The following is a 24231-nucleotide window of genomic DNA, read 5'->3' on the forward strand; positions in this document are numbered from 1 at the left end:
TAGCGTTAAAGAATGAATGATTCGGAGGCAGCCAAAGCTGCAGCCTGAAAACACTGTCTAAAAGGTTTTTTTTTTCTTTGATACCAGATCCTTACTCCTCGTAGTCAGAGACAGAAGCAGTCCAACATCAGATGAGTCGTCTGCCACAACCTTCTGTGGTTATAAACTGTCTATGCAGCACATAACCCAGATCCTGGGGCTGACCTGGCGGACGTGCCAGATGCCTGGTTGCGTCCTGCTCTGACCCTCCCCGCTCCCATGACTCCATTCATCGAACATGACCTTTCACCCCTGCCTGTGTCAGCGCAAGGGGCTTAACCCTTTGTGGTCTGGAAAGGGGGGCAGGGGGGTCATTCAAAATTTATTTTGAAGCAACTGTTTATATGTATACACTAATACAAAATATTTTAGACAGATATAGTTCATATGGACATGTAATAACACTGGAGAAGGAGCTGGTGAATGCTGCTCCGCTCAGGAAACCGTGTCAGTCGTCTGCATGTGGGTTAGACATCTCAGACTGGAGTGGGGGCGGGTAGCTGTTCCTCTGACTCTGACCTTCACCAACCGGCTGTAATGTCTCCTTTGGGAGACGAGATTTGGTGGTGGGGTGATCAGAGGGGTGTGGAGCGGTGGCGTGGGGGTGGGTGGCAGACTCTGCTCCAGCCTGCCTGTCTACCCTAACCCCTCCTGGCTACTCGTAGCGGGCTGAACCAAAGGCAGAGCAGTAATTATGGTTAAAAAAGAGCTGTCTTATTCCCTCTACCACCCTCCTCCTTCCACCCCACCCCCCGCCCCCCCACAACCGCTGCAGTCGGTCATGCTGGTGTCTCGTTTATGCCGACTCAGTGTTTTCTATTCATGTTAACATACTGTGGTGATAGTGTACCTGGCTGACGAGAGATAAAAATCAAAAGCTTTCCACAACAAAAGAAGAAGAAAAAAAAAATGCCCGACCTCACACCATTTCACCAGACCTCTTTTTTGGTTAATTCAAACTGGCTTTTGTTCCTTTATCAGCACGATGGATCCCATGCTGATGAGTATTGACAGGTAGAATGAGCTCGGCTCAAGGTTGTAAATGTGTGTGTGTGTGTGTGTGTGTGTGTGTGTGTGGTGGTGGTGGTGGAGGGCGAACAGAAAGAGACATATGGCCTTGTTCGATTGTCAAGGTTGAACCTAGAACTTTCATTGACCACTGCATGGAGAGCCATGATGGGTGGGAGGACATTCAAGCTTGATCTTTTTGTAGTTTTTCTTTATGTTTCACCACTTTTTGAACGTACACTGTATGCCCCGATCTCGCAAGTGCAGTGAAATCTTTAAATACTTTTTCCCCCCAATTTCTAATCGCTGCTGTGAGGAGACTGTTTTCCTGTCATGAACTGCTTGCTTCCCCGGGACAGCGGCAGTGCTCTGACATTGAGTTATGTTGTTTATTAAACTACGCACACAAGGCTTTCACGAGGTATGACCGGATATGGTGTGACTTAAGTGGTGTGCCCTCTACAGGAATCCTCCGGCTACACGTTAGGTACAGAGACAAGTATGTGAACAATTCCATTCATGATGCAGCCGGCTGTCTGCGCAAGTGCTTGTTTAAAAGCAATTAAAAGCATGGTCTGGGTGAATATTTGTTTCTGGCTGGCCGGCAGGTGTGCATTATTGCTACGTATTGCAGGCATAGCTCGGCTCAGCTTTAATCACCGTTCAAAGACATCTGCTACCCAACTTGTAACCACAGCAAGATTAAATAGCACAGCAGTCAAAGTGTACTCGTTATCAACTGCGGCAAATACAGATGAGTTATCGACTTGATCAACTAATGACTGGGAAGTAACACAAACCAATGTAATTTTTTATACTGTTTTCCCCTCTTTCCTTTATATTACTGGCAAATGACCATGGTATAAGGGGGATAATCAACAAGTAGGTGTGCATTTAACGGTTTTACACACCTACACGTTGATTATCCCGCTTGTACGTCCCCCCGCTTCACATCGGTTGATTCCTTGCCTCCACATCGTGCCTTAAAATCGTTTAACACACACCTACTCATTGATTATCTCTTATGTATATCTTCAACTTCAATCAGGTTCTGGGAACATCACGTGTAACTGTGCTGTTACCAATGGTAACGTTTTCTGAACCTGTGAAATAGCCTTCACAGCACGGTATGCCTCGGTAAGTTCTTGCAGTCAAAAAGGGTCACTACTCAGAGACAGACAGAGGAAGAGAGAGAAACATAGAAGCAGGGAGAAGTGATGGGTGGGATCATGTGTGTGCACGGTGTGGTGTTAATGTGTGTGTGTATGTGTATGTGTGTGTGTGTGTGTTTGTGTGTGCATTCATGTATTGGTTCCTCTTTTTTTCCTGCCTGTGAGATTCTTGTCCAGGCTTGCCTACAGGACAAACAGTGACCCAGTTTACAGCCATGAAGTAAAGTGGCCCATTGGCCTCCTTTGCAAAGTGACAAGACAAGGTGTGAATGCACTGAGACATATGTGTGAAGCAACACACATGCAGCTGTGTGGTTAATGTAAAACACACAAGCGAGAAGCAGGTTTATAGCTATAGTCTCTTTAAACATATTTAATCCTATGACACAAAGGTGGTATTATCTGAGCTGGTAGAAAATGAAAAAATATATGTTGGCTGACATTCTCCTAAGCAGGGCACAAGCTGAAGGAAACACTCAGCGAGTCACACACACACACACACACACACACACACACACACACACACACACACACACACACACACACACACACACACATTGAGATGTCAAGCAAAGCCTCAGTGATGTGAGGCTTTGCTTGACATGGTGGGAGAAGAGGTGGCACACTGTCCCATACAGTATGACCCTGCACCACAACCACATAACAAAAACTTTAATTTCACTTGTTGTACTACAGTACTCTAATCCAGCAAACAGAGTTGGGTTTCGAACTGCCCTTATTAATCTGTGATGAATACTATATGCCTTCACACACCTGGGTAACAGAAATTTAAAGAAATTTAAATTAACCAACTTGTGAAGCATCAGCTAAGGGAAAGGGAGCGGTTCAGTGTGTCGCTACGGTAATGTAACCGAAAGCTAGTGGTTTCCTGGTGAGAGAGCCTCGCCGCTCGTCACCAACTGCCGAACAAAAGCCAAAACAAGCAGGGGGAAAACACAGGGAGCTAATCTAAAAAGGTCAATGTAGAAACAAAGAAGCCTGGCTAACATGACCAAATGGTTATGTAACGTTATGCAACCTCCGTTACCGGCTGTGTACTGGCGACATGGGGCTTGTTATTGTGGTAGCAGCGCACCGAGGAAGCTGTCAACATGTTGTGGAAAAGAGACGTTTCAAATCTGGTTAAAACGTAGGCTGAGAGGTGAGACTGGCAGCTGTGTCGGATGGAGTGGGCAAACACACAGACAGACGCGCGCACACACAAACACACACTCACACAGAGTGAAGCACACATAACATCACGCCGGTTTAAAAGCATGTTCAGTCTTGCATGCTCCCAAAGGAGCACTCCCTCACGTCATACATGACCAGTCACATGTGAACTTCACATGATGAAGGGGGGAGGATAGAAGAGCAAGTGTGGCGTATAAACCCCCCAGACTCACATACGCTCACCACGCCTACTATCAAGCACACTCTCAGCAGTTGTACCCCGCTCGGTAGAAGGTTCGTGGACAAGTTACACTGTGCCTGCCTTCTAGTATTAAAACCCAAGACACTGAAAAGTGATCTTAAGTGATCTTAAGAAGGAAAAAAACTCATCCTGCTTAGACTAGCAGATTTTAAGAACACTGCTCCAACTTGCAGACCTGCTCCTGTACTGCTATAGGGCATTTAGTTAATGTACAACAACTCCAGTCCCACACACATCCACTGACAGAGCCTCGCTGTGGACAGTTACCAATAGCCGCGCATAAAATGCAGAAAAGAGTGCTTAGGAACCGCCTATAGCCTCTCCCAGCCCGTGCCTCTGTTACATAATCACTTATCAGCGCACAAGCCATGTTCCTGGATGCATTTTCGCTCGCTCTGTATGGAATAAAGCGTGTGTGTGTGTGTGCGTGTGTGTCTGTGTGTGTCTGACCCAGTGACTATCAAAGAGCGTCCTGCGCAATACATTTTGTATGTGTACAAAAACGTGAACGTGTGTGTTTGTGTATTTCAAAATGACGTGGAGTGATGGCAGCAGAAGCCTCTACTGACAGCACTGCACATGAAATGTCAAACATTGCAAGCGGCACAGCTCGTCTTCCTGTGAGCCTGGCCTGGCAAGGGAGATTAGGTCAAAGGGGAAAGCATTAGGCTGAGAAACAGGACACTGAGAAGAAAAGCACAATCAATACAAACACACCCTGAGCTAGTCCAGAGCTGCTAACTAACTGCATTATCGGTAAACGACACCAACATGACTGTCTCATCCTTGCTCTCTCTTCTCTCTGTCAAGTGATTGGGCAATCCTGACCCTAATCTACAGCTTTGGCTCTCATAGACATACTTCAAAACTATTCTGGATGGAACACCAAACATGTGGTCAGTTGACCGGTACGCCCCCTCACCATTCATGCCCAAACCACTGTACAGTTGTAGCCAGAGGGCAAATTCCACTTCTGTTCAAGAGTTTGTTCAGGAACACGAGTTTAGATTTGAGGGCGAAAACTACCCATGTCAAAAATTATTTTCGGCGCCATAAATTCTGTGCCAAATCGGCTTCTGGGTTGTCTCACATAGACAGAACACAGGATAGAAATGCTGGCCACAAGCACCGAAATAGGTCTGACAGTCATTGATCTGCTCCAAAAAATCCTATGGGCCTGATTATTCATCTGCTCAGAGCTTGTGTTCAGATGCCAAGGGAAAGTCTGCATCAAACCCAATCCCTGTAATGGTCAGATGTTCTTTTTCTTTTACTTAACAAAGCAGCAGTCTAGGAACAAAATCTACAAAGAGACAAGCATGCGGAGGTCCATGCCTGTAAAGGTCATAAACTTTTTGGTACCTGTTTCTAGGGACAGGGATGTGGGAGGATGGGAGGGGTTGCCTCTCTGCCGGCGGTAGATTCTGTCCTTGCACTGCCCTGAAGCAGTCGGCCAGCTCTGCCTGTTTCCCTGGGTTCCTGATGTCCAAGTGCATGAGGCCGCCTGGCAGCTGCCCATTTATGCTGGGGCAGTGAGTGGGACTGGCCCTCTTCAGGACCCCGGTGGAACCAGTGTCTCTCTGGTCCCCCAGGCCACCACTGCCAGTCTAGAGGGAGAGGCAATAACACACTGAAGTCAGTCCATTTATGTGAGGAAATTACTGGCATGCAGATATCAGAAACATTATTTCCAGGAGCAGAAAGACACACAGACTCTTTACATGTACACAGCCATTTAGAAGCAGTATGATTTGCTGGGGGTAAGTTTGTCTGGGTCTAATATTAGGTTTGCGGTGGAGAGTTTAAAAATTAAAAAAAAAAAAAAAAAAAAAAAACTGTAACAGTAAAATGAGAATGTATTTGCATGGCTTTGGTGAAGGACAAACTACATTTATGTCTTAAATATCTCATTTGCTTTATCACAGAAAACCCTAAATTAATTAACTTTAGGCATGTTAAGGCACGAATGTTTTATTATTTTGGTGTTCAATCGTGCAACCTGAAAAAAAGCACAGGAGGAGAAAAAAAGAAAAAGAAAGAAAGAAAAACTTTTTTTCTCTCTTTCTTTCTTCCTCCCTCGCAGAGCCCTAGCTTAGCTACCTCCTCCTCTCCAGCCGCTATGGGGGAGGGGGGATGGCTACTAGTTTGGAGTCCCTGCCCCCCTTTTTCTACAAACTTTGCACACAGTATGAGCCGCCATTTAAACGGTTTGTATTTGACACAGCGCTTGCAAACCAGCGTTGACAGCAATTGGTGAATTAGTGACACTTGAGAAAAACAACTGTTCGCCAAAACAAAATTGTCGCCAAACACAACACGACAGTAGCCCACAGACTGGGAATCACAGTAACGCCAGAATATCACGAATGTTAGAACGTAATTACAACACGTAACGCGTAAACCATTACGGGCAGTGCAAGTGTATAGCATGTAATGACAAATGAATGGTTGCATGCTTGATATTATCGCTTTAGTAGGCGTATACCGGTGGATGGAACCGTGCGTAACACACGGAGCGCGGCCGAAAGCGACTTACTTTTTCCATGTCGTGCAATATTCCTCCTCCCGAAGACGGTCCATTCCCTTTTGGAAAGCTTTTCTCGCTTGCACCATCCACTACGGAGCCGCCGTCCATTACATATGTGTAAAGGACAGAGCCCAAGGCGGCCCCGTTCATGCACGCCGGCATGGGACCGCTGTCTACCGTGGGGACCCGGGTGTCGCGCACCACGGAGCAGTCTGCACGGTAGTTAAAATCCGCACCGCCTACCCTTATCCCAACCGACGACTTATCCAAAACACGCTTGGCATCCATATTCAGGCAGGACAAGTGTGGACTAAAGAAAGGAAACCAGCTTTCTATAGATTTTAGTGCAAAATGCTGGAATTAGATACATTTATCAGGATTGTCGCGAGTTTATAGGTATTGTCGGTGTCTTTACTTCTATTCTAATCTACATATAAAGTTTTCCACCACCACCACCACCACCACCCAGGATATCCAAAAAGCCGCCCGGTCAAGAGGATAAAAGATTGTTTTGCCTCTTTCCTCCAAAAGAATGCCACGCCCCCTCCAATTCACTCCTATTGGTCCTCACGATACATAAACATTCCACTTTGGCACGCGTCCATGGCAAGGCGAGCAGGGATTGGCTGGTTTCATCGCGTCAATCACGTTTTTTTTCCCCGAGCAATGTTGCGAGGGGGGCGTGTCCTTCCAGTTTACCGGCCGGTGTCTGCCGACGACGAAGCGCCGGACAGGAAGACAGGGGGAGAGAAAAACAGCTCATAGGCCCAAGCGAGCGAACTGCGCAGTTATGTTTTCTTAAATTTAATTCCATTTGGTCGTGTTTTCTGGGCGTTAAATGCATGTCGCTTTTTAGCCATGGAGTTTATGTGCAATTTCAAAAGTAGTGGAAAAATTAAAAACTCACGTGCTCTTATGGTGGACCATAAAACTGGTAGGCCTATTTTAAAAAAACAGGTTTCCTGTCCTCAGCTCTAACCGGTTAGTCACGCTGTAAATCGGCCTATATTATAAAAATCAAAATCTTGTTTTCCCTTAACTGATATTTTAAATATGAATAACCCATTGCTAATATGGGGAATTAATAAGGGTAATTCACAGGCAGTTTTACAAGAAGTTTAATATATGTATTTTTAAATTACATTGGTTTTTGGAAGAAAAATATTTAATTATTACCACACATCTGATAAATATACTGTATGTGGTCTTTTTTTTTTTCAGCTGCTAGGAGGGATGTCAGTGCCTTTTTAAGCTGTTCTAAAAATCACTGCCGAGCACATGTAGCCTCTCTTGGTTTGTCTTAATGTACACTTGAGCACTTTATTGCAAACTTCATTTATTGCAAGATATAGTCACGGTGAGGCTGCACATTGCCATGGCATGTTGCTGTATCGCTATAATAATCCACCCCACAAGCAAACCAGGCCTAACTTTGACCCTATTTACAGCAGCCTGTTATTGATATCATATCTAAAGAAGCAGACCTATGACGAAAGGGGAAAGATAAACACACACATTTTGATGTGCCACTTTATTAGAAAAGTAAAAACTCACTTTGATATTTTATGAAGGTAAATATAAAACATTACAATCTTTTGCATATCTGCACTGTCACACTATAGTTTATTATATTTATTATTTTGAAACTAAACCCTGTGCTTAAAGAACATACAACATTGGCTACAGCTGTCACAGCAGTATTGGCCCATAATTATATCTGAAGACAATTAACAAACACTATCTTTATCTGCATGGAAAGCCTGAAACATTTTGCATCCACAAATTACAATGTGTCTGTGATAACCATCTTTTTTTTTCACCAAATATACTGTATACTGAATGTTACATTGGAACAACATCAGAACAGCAACAGAATATTTTACACATTTACATCATACTGTATTTATGTGTGCAATAAACATCTGCCTTGGTCAGTGTATTACAGCGTCCAACAAAATATATCAGATCAATGCTGTTTTTTCACTGGGGAAAGAAAAGGTGACACACAAAGTGACTGCCAAAGGATCGAGTGTGATGGCAATTTCCAGCCGGCATTGTCTGTGGGAAGCTTCAACCCAGAGCTTGTTAAGTATCTCAGCTGTTAGCCATTTCTCATATCAGACAGTAGTTGAGCCGCTGATGCATTGATATCAGGCTGGGGTTGGCCTGACCCACAGCCTCTGTCCCCCTTCCACCCCCACATCACTCCCTGAGTCCCTCAGAAATGGACATCAAAGGCCCCTCCCCATAGTGAGGGAGAGAGGAGGAGAAGCCGAGAAAATAGTCTGTGTCTGTGTTGGTTATTAGAAAATGAACAGGGCTGGGGGAGGGAGGATATGGAGGAGCTGACCAAGAAGAAGCAATATGTGCTTCCTCCCCCAAACTGGCAACCAGTATGGCTGAAGGTTGCAGTGTGTGCGTGTGTGTGTGCCTGTATGTGTGTACGTGTGCGCGTAGATATGTGTGCAAGCATGCACACAAATATATAGGAAGGAGGAGGGTCCATTGGGTCCTTGTCCATTTGCAGTGATCCTCATCCAGCTTTATACTGGCTGCTCTTCTTCTCCCTCCCCCACCTCACTTCTGTCCCTCTCTCTCTCTCTCTCTCGCTTCCCCGCTCATCCAGAGGAGAGGATAAACAACACTCTACCCTAAACCCCCAGTGGCTTCTCTCTGTCTCTGTCTCTCTGTCTCTGTCTCTCTGTCTCTCTCTCTCTCTCTCTCTCTCTCTCTCTCTCTCTCTCTCTCTCTCTCTGTCCCTCTCTCGCTCTCTCCCTCCAAGTTGTTGCTTTGGAAAAAACTAAATGATGCTTTGCATCCCATGGCAAAACAATACAACAGAAAAGTTTAACAACAAGAGATCATTTAGGTACCACAATATTTCTGTTTTCATTTCCATATATCAAAGCATGCAGTTTTGTCTTATCTTTTTTTATCAAGCAGGAAAAAATTGCACCAACAACATAAAAGTACTGTTTTCATGGCAGTGGCATGAGCTATTCAAACAATGGCATTGTTAGTAGGTAAGAAAAAATAAACAGTGCAATAAGAAAATACAGAGTGCATTTAGATATGTTTTTTACATACTTTTTCTTGACAGTACCACTTATAAATCTCATGGAACTGATCTTTCGAAACCCGTCTTCTTTGCATGGGTGCTCTCTGTCTCACAGTGAGATCGCTCTAATGCATCCCTCATCTCTCAGCCTGTGAGCAATTTGTGTCCCTCTTCATCTCTTACTGTTGCACCCCTTTATTAAGCCTCTAATGTTGTGTTTTCTTCCTCCATTCTTTCTTTTTTAATGTTCCCCAAAGCTACATGGGAAAGAAATTGTTTACAGTGGAACAGAACTCAGAGCAGAGGCTGGAAAAGAGGGAGGGGAGAGGGCGAGGGGCAACCTTCCAAAGGACGCTCGCTGGTGATTTTTATGCCCAGTACTTTATTTTCCTTGGATTCTGAGTCTTCTATTGCTATTTCAACCACCAGACTTAAGCCCAGGGAGCTATGGAGGCTGCTCAGGCTCTGACTTGAGACCAGGGAATGGATCAGGACCATGCAAAGCAAACATGCCTTTACTACACTTTACTGTGCAATAAAGGCAACCGGTCCTGCAGCTGTCCAGTGCAACATTCCCGTGGTAATAAAATCAAATCATTACAACGCCCTATAGAGATCACACATATACTGCATCGGATAAAGCATCCTCTGTTAATTTGGGTAGTTTTTGCTTCCATGTTTTTGTAAGTACAGCTTCTATTCTCCTGACGTTTAGCCCCAGTAAAAGACAGAATAAAGGACTCACATTGTGAAATCTGTCGTCCATATCACTCTGGGGAAATTCCAATTACCCACCCCATGCCCCTGACCTGATCGCTTTGCCCTGCTTAACTCTGCCAAGTATGTGTGTGTGCTTTGAGTGGGTGTGTGTCAGAGTGAGTCATCATGCCTCCTCCAATACCAAAATTGAGACTGAATTGTTAACCGAACTGATGATAACTTATGTGACAATTGTGTTTTCTGAGCGAAATTGGCACCTTGTAGAGTTATCATAAGGGTTGCATACTGATAACTGCTAGTAATTATAGTGCACTGGGGTAGTGAGTTAGCAGCTGGGCAATAGCTTTTCATTTAGGTCCCACTGTGTTAAAGCAAACTTTTAACTTAAAAGCCTATGTTAGAATGAAGCAGCAGAGCGCCGTCTGCCCGGCAACAGGCCAGTGCTGGAGTACTGAGCACAGAGAACCTGTTTCAGATGTTGCTTGGGGAGAGCTAAGCACAGCAAATCTCTGTGACATCCATCTGCTTATATTACATAAGCTCCCCCCACAAAGAGGCATATGCATGTGTGTGAGTGAGTGTGTATATGAGTGACTATAGTGTGCCTCACATCCTTTATGCGGCCAGTTTCCTTGAAGAGTTTATTGTCATGTCAGTGTTTGTGTTTTGCACGATGCATGCACAAAAACATCAGTTTCTTTTTTTCTTTTTTTTCACATTGAAGTGTGTCTCATTTTCAGGTTGCGTGTTACAACAAACACTCTTTTTAGAGTACCATGTTCATATAAAAATAAAGATATCATGGAAAATGATACAACAGGTGAATACGGTCAGTGACATGGTAAGTTGACGATGATTATGCCAGTTTCCTCAGACTAAATTTGGTCCATTTGGGTTGGACTAGGCTTAGGCTGGTTCAGAGGTACAGACCGATCAAGGGAAGTCTAGACCTGAACTAAGACCCTGTTTGAACCTGATAGCAACACAAATTGGGTCCTCATGTTTGTCTCTAGTGGGTCTTATTTCTATTTACAGCAAAATATTGGCCAGTGAACAGAAAGCTCCCTGTCATGACTCTGTACCAGTGGGTTTGGAGCCCATCCCAGCTACAGGCCAGTGACGTACATCTCCATGCCATCGTTGAAGGTGAAGATGGTGGTGGTGCTGGAGCTGTTGCTGCCCTGTTTCACATCACTGATGGTCTCATAGAAGTTGTCCCCGCCTGGCAGGGCTCTCGCAGGCAGGGCGGTTGGTCCTGAGCCCTGAGGTGCTCCCACTGCTGCCTGCTGCTGCTGCTGCTGCTGCTGAGGCTGCTTCTTCCTCTTCAGAGTGGCATTGCCCCCTATTGTGCTGTTATTGGTTCCCGCTTGCTCACGTTTCCGGTGGGTGTCGATAGTTGCATATGCGGGGTCAGACTCGGCCACCACGCAGGAAGGCCAGGATCTGTCTCCTACGGGCTCATAGCAGGGCTCCTCTTGGGAACGGGCCTGGCCCTGGACCCCTCGACCTCGACCTCGAGAGCCCCCATTCCCTCTCCCGCTGCCGTTCTCGCCACCAAAGGAGCGAGGGAGGGTCTTTGCTCCGTTGTTTTCCATGGGAGGTTTCTTCTTCTGGCTTTTACACACGGTGGAGTAGGTGTCTGCAATCTGAGAGCACACACAGGAAGAAAGCAGACTGAGAGACTGGGGTATAGTTTCAGTTAGTGCCACTGAACTACAGCACAACACTATCCCAAACTGCAGTTACTGAAATAGAGGGTGACTGCAATTCGTCTTACGTGTTAAAAATATAATTGTCCAGTAACCATAACTGATAAATACAACAATGTATAAGGATCATAAATGATTGCAGACTGTGTCATGTGCCTGCCATGTATAAGAGGTCATATTTCTTTTTTGTAGTTTATGATAAGCATGTCCAGACACCATCTGTGTTTGTCTGCACAAATGCATCTAAATACAAGATATGAGCAAGGAAGTTATTATTTTCCACCTCTAATTTTATATGTGCAAATGAATGTGTGAGCATACTGTCGAGGCGTGCAGGTGTATGTGCATGTGTTGACAGAGCTTGCTCTGTGCAGTAACCTGACCTATTTTGACCGGGTAGGATAAGACTGAGCAAACTCTGTTATCAGTGTGTTGAGGTCTAGGCAGAGAGGCAGAGTTACCTAAGCACTGGATAGACCAGTTAAAATTTCACCACAACTGCTTTGGCCACAGAGCAGCAGCGTATGGTGTGAAAGATCTGGATGGAAGCCAGCTCTGAAAAAGCCTGCCCAGTGGCATTTACTACAGCTCTTAATGGACTTTGCCCATGGGGGGAAAATTACAGCATGAATAAAGCATATGTATGTATTTGTGTGCTTGTGAGTGTTTGTGTGTGTTTGTACATGCATGTACAGACACATGTGTAGTGTGTGTCAGTGTGCTCCCACTGAAGCTCTTAATACTGACATGTAGCTTTCACAACTGAGAGGCATGTGCAAGGTCATGTGGGGAATTCAGCCACACTGATGTTGTGAACTCTCTGGCATTTCTGTGTCAAAATTCCATAAGGGGAGCACTAGCGCAAAGGATTATGGGACACAGTCATGTTTACCATCCATGTTCACACCCAGGCCAACAGCTCTGCTCTAGTGGCCCTGAGAAACGCTGGCTGTGCAAATATTCTCCCTCTCTCTGTTTCTTTCCCTGTCTCTCTCTCTCTCCCTCTCCCACACATACACACACAGATTAGCGATGTTTTTTTTTTTGTTCTCTTCCCAAAAACTGACACCTGAGAGCTTAAAGACAATGGGCTGGATTCTGTTTTCTGTGTCCAAACACCTTACATTGTCATGGTACCTTGGATTATACACATGTTGGGGTGAAATATATTAAATTCAACAATATGAAGTCCATTAAGTTGGAGAAATCTAATTCAAAGCACTGTGACTTGAATACATGAAGGTTCTCTCTCTCTCTCTCTCTCTCTCTCTCTCTCTCTCTCTCTCTCTCTCTCTCTCTCTCTCTCTCTCTCCCTCTCTCTCTCTCTCTCTCTCTCTCTCTCTGACAGACCTCAAGCCACACATTTACCCTACCCCCACAAATCTCTTGTGTGACTGTTCTGGATAAACAAAGACCCTGGCCTGTGCTACAAGTGTGTGCACACAACGTGCAGTGTGTGTATGTGTGTGTGCAATTGTGTGCACAGCGCTTGCAGTTCTATGCAGCAGAGGAAGGAAGTCACAAGATGATGGGGATTTCAAAACTGGGCTGCAGCTGTTGAGGAAGCCTGTGCATTGTATGTTTTCTTTTCTCCTCCCCTCTGCCTATGCGCCTCTCTGTTCATTCCCTTCTGCTGCTGCTTGAGCTTTCAGACAGAGGGTTTGGAAAGTCGTGTTTAATTTCAGCATACAGTGAATATCCATGGAAACACAACAGTATGCATGACTGATGCATCTGTGTGTGATCAACTCCATGAATAGCAAATGCGCCACAAGTTTCCAAACGGTCTGTGAGCAGTCGGTATTCATCGAGTAAGACATGCTTTGTGCAACGTGATTGGCTGCTGGGAGGCAGCGCCTCCTAATAGCAAGACAGGGAGTGGAGGAGAAGGAGAGCAAGCCAGAGGAGGAGGAGAGGAGATTCAGGTGGGAGTGGAAACTCAACACCTTTTGACGGCTGTAACTGACAAACTCCAGAGGATACAGAGTATATGGGCATGTTAGGGCAACAACAAGCTCTCACACTGAAAAAAAAAAAAAAAAAAAAACAGCAGGCAAGAGAGAGAAAAAGTTTGGTTTGGAAAGGAAAACAAAAACCAGATATAGACAGAGAGAGAGAAGGAGAGAGCAATTGTAGATTGCAGTCAAGGCCAGCTGCTCTCTGTGCCAGTCTGATTTGCAGAGGAGGAGTTAAACTCATGAGAGCAAACAGCAGAGACTTAACCCCTTAATCTCCACATGCAGCAGCCGAACTTTGGGTCAGCACTGGCTCAGACAAAGAGATAAGACACTAACCAGCAGCTAAAACCTTGTCAAGACTGCTGCCATGCCACTGCTAAGCTCTTACATGCCTCCCAGAATAAATAAAACCAGCCATTCATGTTCTGCTTATCTAGATTATATTTGATCAAATCAGACAAGTCAACCGCTGTGTTCTTCCTCTGTAGGCAATGCTATCATGGTCTGACTTACTAATCACAAGCTTTGGCATTAAGTTAAGCCTCTGTGTCAAAGGTGCAAACTCATTTTCCATACACAAGTGCACTAACAAAGTTAAGGACATGGAATAAGCTTCCCTGTGCTGATGATGAGTGTGGTGAAGAGGCAATCTTTAAAAGAAGCTCTGGGCTAATAATAGTCAGTGGGCTATTTCAGTGGGACCCCCTTCATCCTCTCAGCTTAACCCCCTCCCCACCCAAGGCAACACAAAAGTTCCCCAACTATTCGTTACTCGCTCAGGAAGAAAAGGGGATTGACAGAGGAGGAGCGGGGGTAAGGGTGAAGTGTGTAAGTGTGAGCATGGGGGATGTGACATGATTGGTGAGCGCAGACTTCCCCCTCTCAACAGACCAGACATACACTCCCATATATAGGTCAGTTTATGGCCCACACACTAGTCAGGGCTGATCATATTCTTCCTGCATGGACTTATCACGCTGAGCAGCTAACCTTTTGCAAACATCGATATGAATGCAACGTGATGAATAATTACTCCACGGCATGTGATGCTAATGTAATGCCGGATCTGTCTGGTGTGACGTGCGCTCTAGACAGATAGATGAGCAGGGGGCTGGGAGCTTGGGGTCAGGGTTCAGATGGGGGGTGGGGTTGTGGTGCTGGTGGCGGTGTGTGCTGTATCCCTGTAACGTGACCTCTGGCTGTAAGCAGAGACCTGGCCCAGAGACCCTGTATGACCCTGTTATGACGGCGTGCCCAATCAAATGGGCGCCACACCACCAGACTATCACCGGCCTATAAGTCTTTCCCGTCCACACACACTCTCGCACACGCAACCACACACACTCCTCCTTCTCTTCCTCTTTCCTTACCTCCTTGGCAGTTGGGGGTGTTGGGTGCCCCTTTCCGTTCTCACCCAGGTGCGGTGGTGGGTGCAGAGTAATGATGTCATCATCCTCTGGAGGCTTCCAGATGTACTGTTCCCCATTGCCCATGAACACTGCCTCCTGGTGAACACAGACAATAATACTGAGTGGTTCAGGCAGTTATGATGGTTATAATGATATTTTTACACAATGAAAAAATAAATCACACATAATAGACAAGGCAAGGCTGCCTGTATCAGCAATGACTCACTGACTGATAGTGGTTTTTCATGTTTTCACATGCAGGGAAGGTTGTGTCATGTCCTTGTGTTTGTGTGTGTGTGTGTATTTGAGTGTGTGTGTGTGTGTGTGTGTGTGTATTCTCTTTTCAGTTTGTCCTGAGACCTCTGGGTTGCGGAAGTTTTCATTTGCTGTGTTTGCTCAATAGAGAAACATCACCAACCTGTCCAAGTTGCACAGCGTGGGTGGACTGTGTGTATGTGTGTGTATGTGTTTGAGACTCATTTGTTTTGGAGGTCAGAGGTCAGAATTGCATGGGAGGTTGACACACTTGCATTGAGGGATTGGTTGTGGGACTGCGCTGATCAAATTTGTTCGACACTGCTCTAATCAAAAACCACTGACCAAATACAATTATGGTCATAAAAATGTCAATTCTGAAGCTTCCATGATGTATATCTTCATTTCTGCAATATCCAGCCATGTTAAATGATGATACTCGCCGTTGCCTCTTTGCGTTTTTTTGGCTCCCCATGGATGGTTTTCATGTCAAGCTCAAGGCGAAAGAATCAGCAAGTGGTATTGTCATGAAGAGAGCGGGTGTTTGAAGGATATCGTCCCAGCAGCCAACAGCTGTTCTCAGACCAATCCCCTAACAGGAATCAGATGCTGCTGGTGACATTACATTCCTTTAATCCTTGCCTTTTTAAATCAAAAATTTAATTGAAATCAATTCATTCCGATTTGAGCTCTCTACCTTTTCAAAAGGGTAACAACACCCACTCTCACTAACACTAACCCTGCCAACTACAATTAAAACTGATTCCATAAATTTTAAAAGAAGGGAAGGTAACATCTTATGCCGAATCTTTATATTTCTTAAAGACATGATTATGAATTCTAGATAATGATTTTTCCCCAACTTGGATCTAAAGTGTTTTGGGAATAAACTGTATTGGGAAATAACTATAGGTCCTATTATTTTCTATTGCTGTTTATCAGTCGATATTTATGATCCTCTGCTGATTGGGGGAAAGCATGGCTGCCACATTTGAAAATTCACCTAATAAAATGATAAACAAACAGGTAATTGCTTTAGTTAAACTTTTATCATATCTGATGATAAAAACGGACCAATTGAAAAGCATGTCAGAGTGTTTGCATGCAGCTGTGCTTCACTGAGAGTGAATATACTTTAGTGTGCTCCTCCTGTGTAGTGAGAGTGAGTAATTGAGGCTGGGGCAGAGTAAATGGCTTCAATATGTTAACATTATTTATCCCCCATACTGGCTGCTGGCTACCTGTTAGCTGTTTCTTGATAGATTCCCTGACAGATTCAACGAAACACACACACACACACACACACACACACACACACACAAACTCACACACAGGCAGTTTGGCAGCCTGCCAAGCTCTTACATAATCCGTCCTTCCACTCTTTACTCAGGCCATTCTAATAACATGGGCTACACAGCACAGCGCAAAAGGGCGGAAGACAGATACACACAAGCACACAGACACATACGCACTCATGCAGACACACACTATCAAGGATTTACAGCATACACAGATTAAAAGTGCAGGTCAACCACTGCGCCCACACCCACAGCTAAGACAACATTGTTTAAACAACCTTATCAATCTTCTTAAACCACTGACAGAGCGGACAAAGTCACCCATTTTATGCTTTGGCAAACACACTCACATATGCGCACACTAACACACACCGATTAAAAACAAGTAAGAGTGCCAGCAGACCCACAGGAAAGGTTGATCATTATCCGATCATTGTCCTACCGTTTCCCTCTCAGAACTGCCCTAAACAGCAGCCTTGACTGTTTATACACATATCCCAGCTGGCCAATGTATTGACAGAACAAGACAGAGGTCTATTATGTGGTTTTAATGAAAACAAATATCAAGACTGTGAAATATGAATTTTATCAGACATAATTTTCTTTCTCATCTGATTCAACTCTGTGCAGACTGAGCATAAGTTCATAAATGAATCAACAATTATAATAATAATAAACTAAATGACTGCATAATCCATTAAGGAGATGCAAATCAACAAATATAATAACAACCCCTTCATCTGAGCATAGACCAGCAATGTGCTGTGCAAAGTTTGTGGACAGTGCCATCTGATGGTGAAGCTACAGACTTACAACTTAGCATGGTCCTGCAGTGTAGTGCTGGGTATTAAAATGCATAAAGCTTTCTACTGAGGACATTGATCGGAGGCGTCCTCTACCTTGGGGAAGGAGTGCAGGTGAAATGGCTCCAGCGGTTTGCGTGGAAACTCCTGACTGCGATGGAGCGGAGGAGGAGGAACAGCAGAGGGCGAATCGCTCACACTTGATTGGCTGTCTGACTGGCTGTCAGCCCCGTTGTTTTCCTTCCTGTTTGCCTTGTCAACCTTGAGGGATTGAATCACAGGTGATGGTGACATTTAATACAAAGTTTTCAGTCAGTGGATCTTAAAATGGCCACTGAGGCAAGTATTTTTGGACTTTCAGTGGAGGATTTGTGGGGGGCTGTGGATTGATACCGGTGAAACTGTATTTCCAAATATATAAACAAAACTCAATTAAAGGGATGTGTTTAATTGTGTTTACAGGGTGAGCATCGTCTTTTCACTCCCCCTCAAATTGAATTGATAAAAACTAGATTTTCTTTACCTTTCGAAATTTCCGTATGGAGGCATATTCAGCTCCTGCTTGATCCTGGTTGGTTAGGGAGTGGAGGGAGGACAGAGGGGACCTGTTGACCCCACTGACCCCATTGTTGCCCCGCCCCCTCATGGTTCCATTAATGGTCCCATTCCCTCTGCCATTCCCTCTGCCACCCTATGTGAGAAACACAAACAGACAAACACACACACACAGTTGATTTTTTTTTGTTTTCATATTACTGAGGATGTGTAAAGACACAAACCCATAATTAAGCAACATATCATAAATAAGAGCCCGTGTTTACAGCAAAGATACCCGAAAAAAGAATTTGGTATTTTTTGCTTGCCAAGTGTCCAATTACATTTCCAGCTGATTTTTTTTTTGGCCCCTGCTTGACATGTGGGACTCACGGGAATCCACAGGACCCTGGGGGTGGGACTATTGTGCTGTTTATCACTGACTGGTGACGCACTCTTGTGTCACTGAAACAACTGATGGTGATGAGAGCCGGGAGGTGCAATTTTTAAATTCATGTTGGAGTAGAGGCAATTTTGTTCTTAAATAAGCATTTGAAGAAACGTCATGAAACACTAAAGGCACCAATGAAAAGGTCCAAGGTCTCGCTGTTATTTGGCCAGAGGATGAGATTCACAGGGAGCTTGAGGGAATGAAAAGAAATGAGAAGGCATGTAGGACAACATTAATATATTTGAGGGAACTGAGCGACAAGCATGATCCTGGCCAGTAAAGTAAATTAAAAAATGTGTTACCTGTATGTCATTTATTAAAACTGCTATGTCTGTCACCTTCTTTTGTCATAACTACAACTGCTGACGTTTCCCTTGAAGTGGGCTGAACATGAAACTAGAACCACACAATTTGAGCTAGTTCTTGTTTCATGTTGTGCAATGGAAAAGGGCCTCAGTGCACTGCTTTGGATTTGGAGGTGCATACAGTACCTCTCTGTGCCCGTTTCCATTGCGGGCCCCGTTGATCGGTGCGGGGGGGCTTTGGGCGGCCCTGACGGTGGCCGGGGTGTTGGCCGATGTAGGTGGAGGTGCAGGGGGCATCTTGGGGTCCCCGTCTCTTTCTCGGACGCCTACGCTCTCATACAGGCCGTCGTCCAGGCAGTGGGTGGGGGTGGGGTTGTTCCGTATGCCCACCTCGGTGTAGGTGTGGTCCCTAGGCTCTCCACCAGCCACACCGCCTCCTCCACCCCCTCCTCCTCCACTCTCACCTCCTCCCTCCTGGCCAGACCCCTGGGGACTGGTGGGGATCTGGGGAAGCTGGCGCCCGTGGGAAGGCCTGAGGTCTGTCTGGGAGCGCCGGCTGTGGAGGAGCAGAAGGTCCATGCTGGCCGGACGGTTCTTAGGGACACCTGGAGAGAGAGGAAGAGGAACAAAAAGGGAGAGAGAGAGGTTGAAGTATATATCTCATAAATGCACATTCCTGTGGATTATTGAATACAAACTGGTCTCTCATCACTTACTGTTTCCGTTGCAGGGCAATCGGTTGATCTCGTGCAGCCTGGTGTCGGATTTGCTCATGGAGTTTAGTTTAGGATGCCGAAGTGTACCCTGCTGTCACACAGATGTACATGTCAATAGAGGCGGAAATATTATCCGCACGCACACAACACATGCGCAACCACAAACACGAGCAGACATGCAAATACACACAACTGAGGGAGGAAGGGTATCGGAAAAGGGCAAAGCGAGGGACGGATGCAAACAGGGAGGTAGGGAAAGAGAGAGAGAGAGAGAGACAGACAGAGAGCCAAAATGAAAGTGTGTCTCACCATATTTACAGATGTCCCCTTCTCTCCGGCTGGGGGGTGCTTGCTCTTGCTTTTTCTGGGGGTGACACATCATCAAAGTGAGGAAGGTCAGCAGGAGCCGGTGGGACAGAGAGAGGACGCACACACACTCAGAGCGGATAGATACTATCAACATCCAACTCTGGTTAGGGCATAGAAGACCGTGTTTGATAACAAGAGCCCAGTCAAATAAAGAGTGGAGCGTGACTCAGATTTTTTTTTTTTTTTTTTGCCGAAGCTGAGTGTCCTTGAGTGAAGAACTTAACTTGTGTGTTTTGTTTTGTTTTCTGTCTCTCTTTTCATCACGTCGCCATGCAAAATCTATGCAGTCCTTTGTGGGTGTTTCTACACCATCCTCTAGTATTAGCCTTTATACCTACCAAACAAAATGTGTGCCTAGAGTAGAGCTGTGCATCATTCTGGGTTCCTGGAGACTCTTGTAACTATGGAGAACTGTTGATAAGGTGAGAGTATGATGACATGAAGCGAGGAGAGAGAAAAAAAAACCCTGGTGAAGGTGTGAATATACCTTTCTTATCACTCACTAAAGGTGAGGTTTTGAATCACACAGGAGATCTACAACAACACTGAGTATGAATCATTGGCTTGACAGCGATTCCATTCCATTCACGGTTCACTAGTCGAGAGCCATTTTACCTTTTTGAATCCCTGTTGCACCGAATCAACAATTTGCTGCTGTACTTGTGGCCAAAATTTTATATCCATTAATTAAAAATGCACAACAACATATATGCTCTTCTGAGAAATGAAGAATTCAGACAGAATTACTTAAACAGTAATAAAAACAAACAAACAGCACAGGCCTTTTTTAAACGAATGAATGAGTGATTTAATTCAAAGCATGCCATACCAAGAATCATTTTATTTATTTGCTTTAGCAGATTGATGCTGCTGAACTGTCAGAATCTATAATTAGTGCACTGATGCAGTGAATGAATTGTTAGACCCATAATAAGTATCAACATAAACTGCATTTCTGATTTGCAGCCAGTTGTAGTAATCAATTGAAATCATGTAAGAATAATCTGTCAGATACTCTAGCTGCTTTAAAAAACTGCACAGACATGAGGCAACATGGTGAATCGTCTCAGGGGTTGTTTGACTTTAGCTATTGCCTCCTCTCATGTCTAAGCGCTGTGTCCTATTCATGCAAAAATAAGGCCATAAATTCCTAAGGGAGTCATGAGAAGGTGTGCAGCGCTCCCCAAGGACAGTCTCCATGATAACATGACACAGGTGGAGGCCGGGTTAAAAATGGCAGGTTGAAGCTGGTTGAAGCGCCGAAGGAGGAGGCAATTATTTCTAAAAAATTTTCGTCTTGGATTCCACGAGATATTGGTTTCTACTGTGAGACTTGACTTCTAAGAGAATTACTGACGGAGATTTTACAAGAAATTCCTAAATCAATAGATGTGGCATATCTCTCCTTCCAGGATCCTATCCGATTTGTAAATGTCAAAGAGAATTCTAACTGCTGAACTGCTGAATCCCTCAACATCACCAAACCTCCAGCGGGGAACATATATTTTATTCTTTAGATCTTAACATTGTGTGGTTTTATTTCCATGACACGAGCTGGCTTGACATTTCTCTACATCCTTATCTGTGTATCCCATAGCAACAAAGCCACAGGGCAGCCTCTGATTGGTCCCTGAGGGTTCTGAAAAACCACAGGCTGTTCCATTGCTCTTGCCTGGCTTGGATTTTGATCCTCTTTAAACCGCAAGTTGTTCCATTGCTTTGGCCTGCCTGGGAGTCAGTTTAAGAGGGGCGACGTTAGGCTCCTCTGACTCGGGCCTGTCGACTCAGTGTCCTGTAAACAGCATTTCATCTGATCTGACACTCGCAGCCATTAACATTCATTACTGCCACTCTGCTCAGAGCAGGGGATAAGGGAGATGAAGAGGATGGATGGAGTGAGGGAAAAAGAAGAGGAGAGCAGAGTTCAGAGGAGGTAGAGATAGATAAAAAGAAAAAAGTGTGTGATGAGAATGACAGGGGAAGGAGCGAGAAACTCCACTCCACCTGCTCCTATCCCCAACGTTTCAAGCCATATGCCTGTAACGTTACAATGTAACCTCTCACCTTTGGCAGCCTACGCAGACGAGGACAATGAGGATGGTGACCACAAAGGCGGACGCTGCTGCAATGGCTCCCAGAAGCAGCACTTTACTGTAGGGAGGGTCCCCGATACTGGCCCCTCCACCGTCATCCACCGTGGCCATGACACACGCACGCACACACACACACGCACGCACTCACTCACTCACTCACTCGCTCTCTCGCTCCTGTTCACTCCCACTCAGTCTCAAACACACACTTCAGCACAGACAGTCTGCTCAGGAAAACCTACAGCAATAGAATAGGAGGAGGGGAAAGAAAAAAAAAGATACAACATGTGAGTGACACCAAAGATAAGGATTGAACTGAGGAAATGCTGCAGAGAGCTAGGTGAGAAACGGTAGGTGTGTGTGTGTGTGTGCGTGTGTGTGCATGTGTGCGTGTGCTTGGTTTGCCTCTGGCTTTTTGTCACTGTCTGTTTCTGACATATCAGTTTCTATTTTTGACTCACTGGGAGCATAATGCACAGAAAATAGAACACCTAACAAGGCAGCCAGTATGAAGATGCCAAAAAAACCCTTTAACACATCTTTCTTTTTTGCAGTTAAAAAAAGATCAAATGATACCATAACATTCATTTGACTTGCTAGATTCTTGTCTTAGTTTAACAGGAATAACCAGCTGAGCTCCACGGGAGTAGCATCTCTGTCTCACTGACGCCACACGGATGGATGGTGACGGCTAGACCAGATCCTCTGTTGCTGCTCTGCCTTTCTTGGCAGGATATTTTTTTCTGTTTTCTCTAATCAGAAGCGGCACTATCACTCCCTGATAATTTGTAATATTTGGAAGCAGAGGCATACACCATAGTAAATATTGTAGTAAAGGCAACACAGCACTCACACAAGCCCTCATACCTCAAGTTCTCCTACTTCCTCACTTTCTCTCTCCCATACCACACGCACATAATTAATGTCAGACAAATGTGATGTTTAAAGGATAAATCCACTTTGAACAGAATTTGCATGTTGTTTCCACACTCTCGGTTTAATTAGATGTTTTTGAGACAGATTTATGTACTTTTTCCAATATGCTCTGCATGTATAATCAAGAGACTCAAGACTCTGTGGTGTCACCGAAAGGCTTTGTCGATGCTTCACTGAAAACGACTTTCCAGGGATACGCACGCATTCTGCGGTTAAGATGTGTTAGCACTTCCATCGGATTAGATTATTTTGGATTAAAGGTCCGCGTTTTACCCAAAATAGCCTATGCATGGAGAAAGTAAGTTCAGTATGCGGTATGAGGTGTCAGCAAAATCATTGATGTATCTGGACAAGATTGTAGAAATTACACAGGTCAGTGTTCTAGACTGGATTTTCCATTCAACAGTAAACTGAGCAATCTGCCTGACATGTTTCACAACAAAGACTGACTCTGTGCTGCACAGCTCCAACCAATCCAACAGCAAACATGTGGCACACACACATACACACACACAAACACACACCAGCCTACACATACAGTGCATTTCTTCATAAACAGACACAATGGTAGGCGAGCTGTTTAAGTATTAGATTAGAGAGCGAAAGCTGAACATCAGGGATACAAATGACAAAAAAGCAATAAGCAGAAGGAGGTCATGGTTGGCTATGTATTGTGAGAGGAAGAGGGAGCGAGAGACATTTTGTCTGACTGCATGTGTGTGTAAGAGAGAGAGAGAGTAACAGTGAAAGAGAGAGAAAGAAAGATATTCTGGAATATACCACCACAGGATCTGGCTGTGGCTTTCTGTTTCTTGGAGATAAAACTGCGTCTTTTTTTTTCATGTCCTCTTTTCTTGGTCCCTCTCCCTCTCTCTCTTCCTCTAGATCTCCTCTCCTCCTCCTCCTCCTCCTCCTCCTCCTCCTCCTCTTCTCTCTCTCTCTCTCTCTCTGTCTTTCTGCCTGACCCTGCAGATATGTGAGGCAATGCACAGCGAATGAATTAGCAGAGCAGAGGCCTCAGACAGCCCTTTATGGAACAGACAGACAGGCAGGCAGGCAGGCAGACAGCGTACAACACCGCGGAGAGAGGAAGGAGGAAAGAGAGAGAGTGAATGAAAGGGGAGGACACAGGGCCAAATGAGTGGGAAGACAGGAGAGACGGGGTGTAGAGAAGATGTGCAAAAACAAGAGAAGGCAGATATAAGGAGGGAGAGCACAAAGGGAATGGAGACGGGTGAGAAAATTAGACTAAGAGAGAGAGAGCACATTTAAAAAAATGAAGAGGGAAGGAGGGAAGGGAGGGAGCGAAAAACAGTGGGGGAGGGAAGAGAGGAAAGAGGGTGCCGAGATGAGGAAGATGAAGAGAGTGTGAGAAATAGCGGGGAAGACTGGGAGTGTGTGTGATACGCAGAGGGAGGGGGAACAGAGGGAGAGAAGAA

At 45.0% G+C, this 24231-nt stretch overlaps 2 protein-coding genes across 4 annotated transcripts in view; both read right to left on the bottom strand.

The window, feature by feature from the left end:
• Positions 1-6658, bottom strand: part of slc2a4rg (SLC2A4 regulator) — a 44834-nt gene extending 38176 nt beyond the window's left edge. For both annotated transcript variants that reach the window (XM_030055097.1, XM_030055096.1), the window contains exons 1-2: positions 6191-6658; positions 5017-5261 (exon numbers count right to left, since the gene is read on the bottom strand). In XM_030055097.1, the coding sequence (XP_029910957.1) occupies positions 5017-5261; positions 6191-6469 (524 nt within the window). In that variant the 5' untranslated portion in view covers positions 6470-6658. The remainder of the gene's footprint in view (positions 1-5016; positions 5262-6190) is intronic.
• Positions 6659-8209: 1551 nt separating this feature from the next.
• Positions 8210-24231, bottom strand: part of LOC115361611 (uncharacterized) — a 35967-nt gene continuing 19945 nt past the window's right edge. Inside the window, exons 2-9 of one of the 2 annotated variants that reach the window (XM_030055095.1) lie at positions 21831-22094; positions 19707-19761; positions 19398-19485; positions 18868-19286; positions 17915-18082; positions 17488-17652; positions 14997-15131; positions 8210-11605 (exon numbers count right to left, since the gene is read on the bottom strand). In XM_030055095.1, coding sequence (XP_029910955.1) covers positions 11066-11605; positions 14997-15131; positions 17488-17652; positions 17915-18082; positions 18868-19286; positions 19398-19485; positions 19707-19761; positions 21831-21970 — 1710 coding nt within the window. In that variant the 5' untranslated portion in view covers positions 21971-22094 and the 3' untranslated portion in view covers positions 8210-11065. Of the gene's footprint in view, positions 11606-14996; positions 15132-17487; positions 17653-17914; positions 18083-18867; positions 19287-19397; positions 19489-19706; positions 19762-21830; positions 22095-24231 lie in introns of both variants that reach the window. The other variant, XM_030055094.1, reaches the window with a different exon arrangement.

Source organism: Myripristis murdjan, chromosome 7, assembly GCF_902150065.1.
Source record: "Myripristis murdjan chromosome 7, fMyrMur1.1, whole genome shotgun sequence".
Taxonomy (NCBI): domain Eukaryota; kingdom Metazoa; phylum Chordata; class Actinopteri; order Holocentriformes; family Holocentridae; genus Myripristis; species Myripristis murdjan.